This window comes from Amblyraja radiata, chromosome 4, assembly GCF_010909765.2.
Source record: "Amblyraja radiata isolate CabotCenter1 chromosome 4, sAmbRad1.1.pri, whole genome shotgun sequence".
Lineage (NCBI taxonomy): Eukaryota > Metazoa > Chordata > Chondrichthyes > Rajiformes > Rajidae > Amblyraja > Amblyraja radiata.
In genome coordinates, this window is record NC_045959.1 from 46,811,954 (window position 1) to 46,821,620 (window position 9,667).

Sequence of the window (9,667 nt, forward strand, 5' to 3'; positions counted from 1 at the left end):
ACAAAATGTTGGTGAGGTAGCACTTTGAGTATTTTTCAGGGACCTGAACACCAACACCTTCATTGGTGGGTGTATGGAACAAGTTGTCAGAGAATCTAGTTGAGGTTGGTACAATAACATCATTTAAACGTCCTTTGGTGCATGCATAGGAAAGGTTTAGGGATATATGGGTGAAACACTGGTAAATGGGACTAGCTTAGATGGGAATCTTGGTCGGCATGGACGAGTTAGGCCAAAGGGCCTGTTTCCAGTGTTACGACTCCCGAATGCAAGTACTTCAGAGCCACGTAACACAAGTCAAAAAACCAGGTTCAGGTTCAAAAAACAGTTTTAATTATACATTGGAACACAAAACTCAAACCTGATTTAAACAACCCAGTCAGGGATACAGTCTGAAGAAGGGTTTCGGCCCGAAACGTCGCCTATTTCTTTCGCTCCATAGATGCTGCTGCACCCGCTGAGTTCCTCCAGCAATTTTGTGTACCAGGGATATGGATAAACCGACAAACAATTTAACAATGCTCCAGCCAGCCACGCTATGGGCCGTCGAACCGGAGATTCCAAAACCTGCCCAAAGAGATACAACCCTGAAACCAAAATACACGAAAACTCTAAGGTCAGCCCTTATCCGTCCCAACTCAATATCTGTTAACAAGGAAAGGTGAAAATACACAAAGTTCTATGCCATGTGGTCAGGCTGCCTCAGCCCCCACCAACAGTCTGCTCATCAGTCAGAGTCTACGACGAAGAGAAGAGAATCCTGGGAAGCTCTCGTATTTATACTTCAGATGAGTCACCCGTCACCTGACGCAGCTGGGCCAATCGGGTACAGGAGCCTTTAACCCCTCGATTCCAGACTCACAGCCACGAGGCCTGTACTTGGGATAGAAACAGAGAAGTAAGTACATAGCATTCACCAGGGGGGGGGGGAAGCGCCTAACACCCCCACCCAAAGATACTGAATAAGTTTCTGAAAATGAACAAAAAAAAACACCACCAAATTTCAGCAACTATTCAGTAACACAGACATCACTGGCGCGACAATGCATCAGCCAATACATCATCCTTGCCACGGATATGCCGGTCAAATGAGACAACCGCAAGGGAAGCGTCTCCAAAGCCTCAGAGTTACTCAGCTTTCCCTGCGTTACTGCCACAGACAACCGTGCCTCCCCCACATCACCACCCGTGTCAGGGGGCAGCACCACTGCAGCCAAAACAGGCTTAGAAGGACATAGCTCCGACCCATCAACCTCCACAGGCTCCTTCCTGTCGAACCAGTTCTTCATCCTAGACTGAGCAGAGGCAAGATTACCCATTGCCAGTTCGCATGCCCTCCTCAGTCTAGAGCGAAAAGTACAGACGTGGTCTAAAATACTACGTTTTGTATCCTCCTGCAACCATTTCTCCTTCAGGACCCTCAACGGACCACGTACAGTATGCGCGAACACCAGGTCAGCAGGACTGAACCCTAAAGACTCCTGCACGACCTCACGCACCGCAAACATAACTAGATGAACTCCCTCATCCCAGTCTTTTTCAAACTCCAGGCAGTAAGTCCTCAACATAGATTTCAAAGTCTGGTGAAACCTCTCGAGAGCTCCCTGGCTCTCAGGATGATACGCACTGGAGTAACAATGCTTAATATCTAACAACTTCATTACCTGACCAAAAACCTTCGACATGAAGTTGGTACCTTGATCACTTTGCACAACCTTGGGCAAACCGAACAACGAAAAAAACTTAGTGAGAGACTTAACAATTGCAGGGGCAGTAATTCTACGCAAAGGGACCACCTCCGGAAAGCGGGTAGTCGCACACATAATTGTTAATAAAAACTTGTTGCCCACCCTTGTCCGAGGTAGAGGGCCCACACAATCAACTAGAATCCGCTCAAACGGCTCACCGACCACAGGGATTGGATATAAAGGCGCAGGAACAATCGATTGGTTCGGCTTTCCTGCCACCTGGCAAATGTGACAACACCTGCAGTGCTGTTTCACGTCCTTTTTCAACCCTGGCCAAAAAAAATTCCGTAAGATGCGGTCATACGTCTTATTGACCCCCAAATGTCCACCCAGAGGACCATCATGAGCCACACAGAGTATCTCGTCCCTATACCGACGAGGCATCACAATCTGATCAACCACGCTCCAATCATCATGCCCAGATATATCCAAGGGAGACCACTTTCGCATCAGTAAGCCATCCCTTAGAAAATACCCCTTTGCTGTGGAATCCATATCCCCCTCAGGCACTGCGCAGTCGCACAGATCAGATAAACCTGGATCACTCTTTTGCTCCTCAACCAGCCGGTCACGTGACAGTGACACCGGCACATTTCCAGACACTATCCCATCTTGAGATGGAGAAACACCCTTCACAACACAGGATCTATCATCCTGATCCCCAAAAATACTCTCACTCAGGTCCACCACATCCTCAAACTTCGCCTGGCTCTTAGCCATAGCCCTCATGACAGCACAAGCTGCGAAGACCTTTGGATGCTGCATAGCCAATCTATCAGGACTCTGCACCATCGGAACAGCCGTCACCTCAGGAGTGACTAAAACTCTACCTCCTGCCAAGTCATTCCCCAAAATCACAGAAACTCCCCCAACGGGAAAACACGGCCGTAACCCAACAGTTACCCGGCCTGAAACCAACTCGGACTCGAGACGCACGGTATGCAAAGGCACTACCATGTCATCCATCCCGAATCCTACCACTGGGACACTTGACCCAACCGATGATTCCCCAGAAAACGGCAGTACACCATCCAATATAAAGGACTGAGTAGCACCAGTATCACGCAAGATGGATACTGGAACTCTATCACCCCCATCCTCTAGAGAAACAAAACCATTCATGATGAACGCAGAATAATTCCTACACTCATCAGACTCAGGCACCTCAGGTACGACAGGTGCCTTCTGTGCACCCACCAAAGCCACAGGCTTTGCATTTTTCTGCTTCAGAACGGGACACGACTTTAACATGTGCCCTCTCCTTCTACAATAGTAGCACACAGGACCTTCATCAGTCCTTACATTTCCGTCAACCTTATCAGCTCGGACCTCCCCCTGTATCAACGTGCTGCCATTTGCAGGCACAGAAACAGCTTTGACACTGCCACCGGCGACACCACCATGATCAACCGGCCGTGCACCAAAACTATAGGATCGCCCAACAAAATCAGATTTATGAGTCAATACATACTCATCTGCCAACACTGCAGCCTTAGACACCTCATTCACCTTCTGCTCATTAAGGTAAGTAGTAACCCTCTCAGGGAGACAGTTCTTAAAGTCTTCCATAATCATCAAGGCCCGCAGTAGCTCAAAATCCTTCACTCCTTGAGAAGCGCACCACCTGTCAAAAAGTGCCTCCTTCTCCCTAGCAAACTCCACATAAGTCTGACTATCAAACTTCCTAAAGCGCCGGAACTTCTGCCGGTACGCCTCTGGAACTAATTCATAAGCCCTTAATACTGTAGACTTCACACACTCATAGTCCAGACTGCTTTCAACAGATAAAGACGAGTACACCTCCCGTGCTTTACCCACAAGGACACACTGCAATAGCAAGGTCCACACGTCCCTAGGCCACTTCAAGGACAAAGCCACTCGTTCAAACACTGTGAAATACTTGTCCACATCCTCCTCACGAAATGGGGGAACCAGGCGGATGTTCTTGCTCATATCAAACTCCCGTTCCCTAGAAGAAACCCGGGAATTATCTATTTCTTTTTCCCGCAGCTGAAATTCAGCCCTTTTGGTTTCCTCCTCAAGCCGTTTCATTTCAAGAACATGCATGAGCTCTTTCTCTTTTAACAAAGAGGCAATTCTCTGTGACTCAAGCTCCATCTCCTTCAGTTTAATGACGGCCTCCATGTTCTGAACTGGCTGAACAGAAGGTGGGGGACTGTCTGCACCACCAGGCAAAACCCCACCCTCCACCAACGCAGCCCACAACTCCGATTTAATGGAGTGTTTCTTTGAATGCTTGTCAATAGTCACGGCATAGTTCTCAGCCAGCAAAATCAAATGCTCCTTCGTACATCTATCAAACAACTCCCGACTAGGAGCCTCAACAAATTCTTTCACCTTAAATTCCATTGCTAATGTAGCCCCAAACCACCAGCTAAAACCTGGGCACTAATGCTACCACAAACAGGGAAGAAAAAATTCCTTCACAACACACAGACTTCCTCAGTCCAGAAGCCTACCAAAAAACCCCTCTAAAAACGTCTAGGGTCCTCAAAACTTAGGACGAGCCCCCATTTTGTTACGACTCCCGAATGCAAGTACTTCAGAGCCACGTAACACAAGTCAAAAAACCAGGTTCAGGTTCAAAAAACAGTTTTAATTATACATTGGAACACAAAACTCAAACCTGATTTAAACAACCCAGTCAGGGATATGGATAAACCGACAAACAATTTAACAATGCTCCAGCCAGCCACGCTATGGGCCGTCGAACCGGAGATTCCAAAACCTGCCCAAAGAGATACAACCCTGAAACCAAAATACACGAAAACTCTAAGGTCAGCCCTTATCCGTCCCAACTCAATATCTGTTAACAAGGAAAGGTGAAAATACACAAAGTTCTATGCCATGTGGTCAGGCTGCCTCAGCCCCCACCAACAGTCTGCTAATCAGTCAGAGTCTACGACGAAGAGAAGAGAATCCTGGGAAGCTCTCGTATTTATACTTCAGATGAGTCACCCGTCACCTGACGCAGCTGGGCCAATCGGGTACAGGAGCCTTTAACCCCTCGATTCCAGACTCACAGCCACGAGGCCTGTACTTGGGATAGAAACAGAGAAGTAAGTACATAGCATTCACCAGGGGGGGGGAAGCGCCTAACACCAGGCTATGACTATAACCTGAGATGGCAATTGTGAATAATGTCACTGAGGGCAGCAAGTGGATACAAAATAGGATGTATTGTGTATAAGGACCTAGCTGCAAACTGGTCCACTTCCAGTTATGGCTGAGGCAGGGTGAATGGTGTATAGCTCATCCTTCCTGGGACATGGGTATTTTGGGGGCAAATTACATACAGTAAGTAACAGAATGGCTGCAGGAATTGCAGATTTACAGATTGTTTTCTTGCTATATCTGAATGATTAGGATTGAATAGGCTGGAGAGGATTCAAGTAATTCCAATTCAGCCATCTGGACAATGGAAGTTGGTGAACTGTGTTTAAATGCAGCAAGTTTGAGAAGGACGTTGCAGAATAGTTTATAATCACATAGCTTACCATTTCTGGCATTCAAAGGACTGCTGTCCTTTGGGGAAGGAGTGATGGTTGGGGCTTCATATATTGTGAGTGTTAGCCAAGGTATTTTGAGCATTGTTAACCGTGAATAAATGAACCGCTCAAAGTCCAAATTCATCTTTGTGGCTTAAATTAAGAGATTTGTGTAAGTGGCATGAAATAAAAGACAAGAAGCATTCAGCTGTCAGTCTATTTTTCTGTATATAATTTTGGGGCATGGTTGCTCTTAAAGTACTTAAGCAACCGAGTACATAATTCTTTGTTGTAAAAATTAGGAGATTCATGTGTGTGTGTGCCCAGCAAAGGGAATTGGTAATTCAGCTTTTAGAGCCTTTGATGTAAACTAAATTCCCTTATAATAACCACATCACTTAGAATGCTAATTAAGGAGCGGGCAGAGGCCTGATCTAGTAGGCAGCTTTTCCACATTCAAACTGCAGTTTAAAGGCAATGAAGGGTGAGGAAATTACTAGGTGTAAGAATGAGGGAACATGCATTATTTCCAACCTTTCACAAAGGTAGTTTTCAGGCGCTATTTAAAAATGAATAGCATGCTCCAACAAGCCTTTTGTTTGGGATCCCTCACCATGGAACAATGAAGGTTAATGATGAAAGTTCCAAGTCTTGCCAGGCAGAAATTACTCTTAAACATTTTGTGCTGCTGCTTTTGTCCATAATTCTGTGACTATCACACAAAAGTGGATGTTTGAAGGTGAGAACTGGAAAATATACACTAACTAAATGTGCATATATATATTTTTTAAATATCTCGTCGGGAATGAGGAAAGCAAAAGTGGTTCGTTCATGAGTTGGTGGCACAAATATAATGAAGCAAGATAGTATCTGACCCACAAAGAAACTCCTGAGAAGGATATCAATTGACAATAGAGCTCTCTTACCAAGACTTCCTCGGAGAATTGAAGTTAACTCACCTCCTTTAGAAAAGGTGAATCAGATCCAACAAACAGCAGAACTTAAGCAATAAATATTTTTAAAGTATATACAAAAACCTCATGAGGGTATTTTTAAATATTTGCTTTGATGCATTAGTTTGAGGTGATAGCTGGTGAAATAAGTCATCAAAACCTCTACAGTAAAGGAGATTTACACAACAAAAAAAAGGCCATTACTTAGGTCAGTGTAAGCATTACGGATTGGAATGCATTCCTTCTAAGAATATTTACCTTTGATAAGGCTTGGTAATGATCCGAGGAAGAGATTCCAAGTTATATCTTGACAAGGTCTCCTTCTAATTCACCTGAGAGTCGTATTTCTACAATGAATGCATTTGTTTTTATAGCAAAAAGAACCTGATTGTCATCATTCTGTTGCCTGAGTAGTAATAAGCAGTAACCTATTGGCACACACATCTATGTTTTGATGAGGCAGGCTCTTCCTGTTGTAAATCTCATTCATTGAAAAGTAGACTTTTTAACCTAATTCAGGAATCAAAATGAGATAACAATCTATTACTTACAATTTTTCTCGGGTAATGAAACGTTGTGTTAAGTCTGTCATACCATATTTAATTCTCGTTGCTGGATATATAATGTAATTTAAAATGTAAAAACATGTTAAATTTGAAAGCTGTGGGTCAAAGCCCCTTCTTTACTGACTGCTTCAGCCACTATCAACAGGGGTTTCCTTTAATATTGTTAAATCACTTTTTAAAATGCTAAATTAGTGTCATAGTCATATAGCATAGAAGCAGGCCTTTCAGCGCAATTGCCCATATTGACCAACATGCCCCATCTACACTGGTCCCACCTGCCTGTGTTTGGCCCATATCCTACTAAACTTATCCTATCCATGTAGCTGTCCAAATGAATTTTAAACATTGTGATTATACCTGCCTCAGGCAACTCATTCCATATACCTATTTGTGTAAAAAACGTTGCCTCTCAGGTTCCTATTAAAACTCATTCCACTCACCTTAAACCTATATACTCTAGTTCTTAATTCTCTGACTCTGGGTATTAGCCCTATCTATTCCTCTCATGGTCCAATTTAGAATTTAATTACTTGCCCTTATTATTTGCACAGCTGATAAAAGCAAAGCATGGTTTTATTTAAAAAAAACCCAACAATGATAGTTTATGTAACTTATGTCTTTGAAGCTGTAGCTTGTTTAGAGATGGAATCAAACAATTAGTTGTTTGTCTGGGGCAAAGGCCATGTGGTCTTCTCAGATTTCCTCTTTGTGTTGTCTGCAGCATACCATGCCATTCTGGAGGATCTCAAGCCACTCTGACCTTATGGCTCTACATCATGCCTTGGAACTGGAGTACTTGTAGCAGTACATTGGCACTTTGAAATGTAGGATCTCTGCCCTCAATATCGATGAACTACAGAACTTGGGTATCTTCTGCCAGCTTCTTACCGCTAACTATATAATGAGCCCCAAGTGTTGAAATACAGCTGCAATTTGTCTTAAACATTGGTCTGACTTTAAATGGAGCTGAATGATTATCTGGAAAAGCAGCTGATGGCTCTAAAAACTGTGTATGGTCAAAAGCCAAGACATTGTTCAATAGTGCTGTTCTATTGCATTGCTTTGGGAGTTCATACCTGTGAAGAAAATCGATTCAAGAAGATGCCTAATTCTTTCCCTGCTGAATAAACAGGCAATTAAATGATCCTCAGAACAGATGTTATCGCTCATGCTTTAAGCATTGACGGTCATAAGACCACGACTTGTAAAAATATTGCCATGAGGAATATAAAACTTACACTGAAAATTGAGTTGTACAAATGCTAGTGACATATTTTACTTGTGGAGAAAGTTTGCTTCCATTATCACTGATGTCCAGGATGCTTCTATTATTTATGAACTGATTGTTTTTCGTTAACAACAATTATGAAGGTACTTAAAGTAGATTTTTGCCATTGGACACAACAAGCGCATTTGATTCTGTCATGTCACAAAGTAGTTTACAGAAAATAAAGTTTTCTTATAATTTAAGATGACTGTTTACGTTGCAAAGTCAGTCATGTACAGAAAAAGTGTTTTTTGTAAATTTGTAACCAGGCTATTATTTTACATATTGCTATGATAAATACAATTTAAAGGTGGCAATGCCTTGTCCATGATAGGTGTAGCAAGGCGTGTGCACAATGAAACTGTGCTGTGCCTTATAAAAGTGTCGGTGTGGAAAATGCAATGGTTTTTGTTGGGTAAATATGTAGATAATGATTTTTTTTGTTAATTTTGTCAAGACCAAAATCATGCATGTCAAGTGTCAAGGCACATTTTCGTTCTTTTTCTAACTTTCCCATTTGCCCAAATTAATTTCATCCATTTTTCTTCAAAAGAATACGAACTGCTCTGGCTGAATAAAATGGAAAATAATTCCTTCAGACTCCCATAATGTGGATGATATAGTATATATTTTATTATAAAAGCTGTTTTCTTTTAATACCAAGTAGCATTTGGAATACTCTACTATAAACCTATGCCCTTGTATCTACTTTCTTTGGTATGGAAATACATGAGCAAAATTATATTTAAATAAGTTTTTCTCAAGTGATCAGGTTCTTTCTGTACCGTCAATTTTTCAAGAAATTGTTAATGGTATCATTTTACTGAACTTTTAACTGATATTTTGCTAGAAATTGGATCTTATAAAGCACTCATTATTGCAAAAAACGACAGCCTTGACCTGTTTACTGTCAGTGCTTTTCCAACTACAGCCTATCGTGGCCACCAGATGGTCTCTGCAGAGGGCCTACATTTTTCCCATTTACTTAAAAGACTTACTTCTTTGTAAAATTTTTATTCATTAAAATCTCACGAGGGTTATGCATCACAGCAATTGCAAAAAGTGATATATTAACAGAAAAGATCATGAAGAGATTTTCTTAAATGGGTACTACTCATACTGTAGGTTAAGACCATAGTGAACCATTCTAGTTAATTGGTTATGGACAGTTTGCAAATAACAATCAATAATAAAAGTAATCACTGGGGTTATGATTGTGCATTTTGCAATAGGAATGACTGGAAAGTAACACCATCTGCAGCCTCACTGTACAAAAAAAAACTTGTTGTGTCTTAAAAATACATGTACAGACCGTTCTCATGAATTATGAGTTTAATTTCAATAAAATTCAATTTGTGACATGGACGCTGTTTTTCAATTTAGGTTTTTTCTTACTAAGTGAGCAGTGTCCTTCATCAGTTAATGCTGATCAAATGTAAGTTATAATCCCTTTTATATACAGGTTCTACCCAGCATGCAAGCATCCTACTTATGTGTGCCATGAGCAAGGATTGGGAGATTTGAGGGATGGCTTTTCTGGCCGGTATGGGGCTGCAGGCATTTACTGCCTTGTTGAAACTTAATTCACGTCGTCAGGATGGAACGTGAGTCTCCAGCGCTACAT

At 42.2% G+C, this 9,667-nt stretch overlaps 1 protein-coding gene across 18 annotated transcripts in view; it reads left to right on the top strand.

The window, feature by feature from the left end:
- eya1 (EYA transcriptional coactivator and phosphatase 1) overlaps nt 1-9,408 on the top strand; it is a 155,925-nt gene extending 146,517 nt beyond the window's left edge. For 11 of the 18 annotated variants that reach the window (XM_033019313.1, XM_033019311.1, XM_033019314.1 and 8 more), the window contains one exon: nt 7,456-9,408. In XM_033019313.1, the coding sequence (XP_032875204.1) occupies nt 7,456-7,578 (123 nt within the window). In that variant the 3' untranslated portion in view covers nt 7,579-9,408. The remainder of the gene's footprint in view (nt 1-7,455) is intronic. The other 7 variants (XR_004411703.1, XM_033019319.1, XM_033019327.1 and 4 more) reach the window with 2 other exon arrangements.
- The last annotated feature ends 259 nt before the right edge of the window (nt 9,409-9,667 follow it).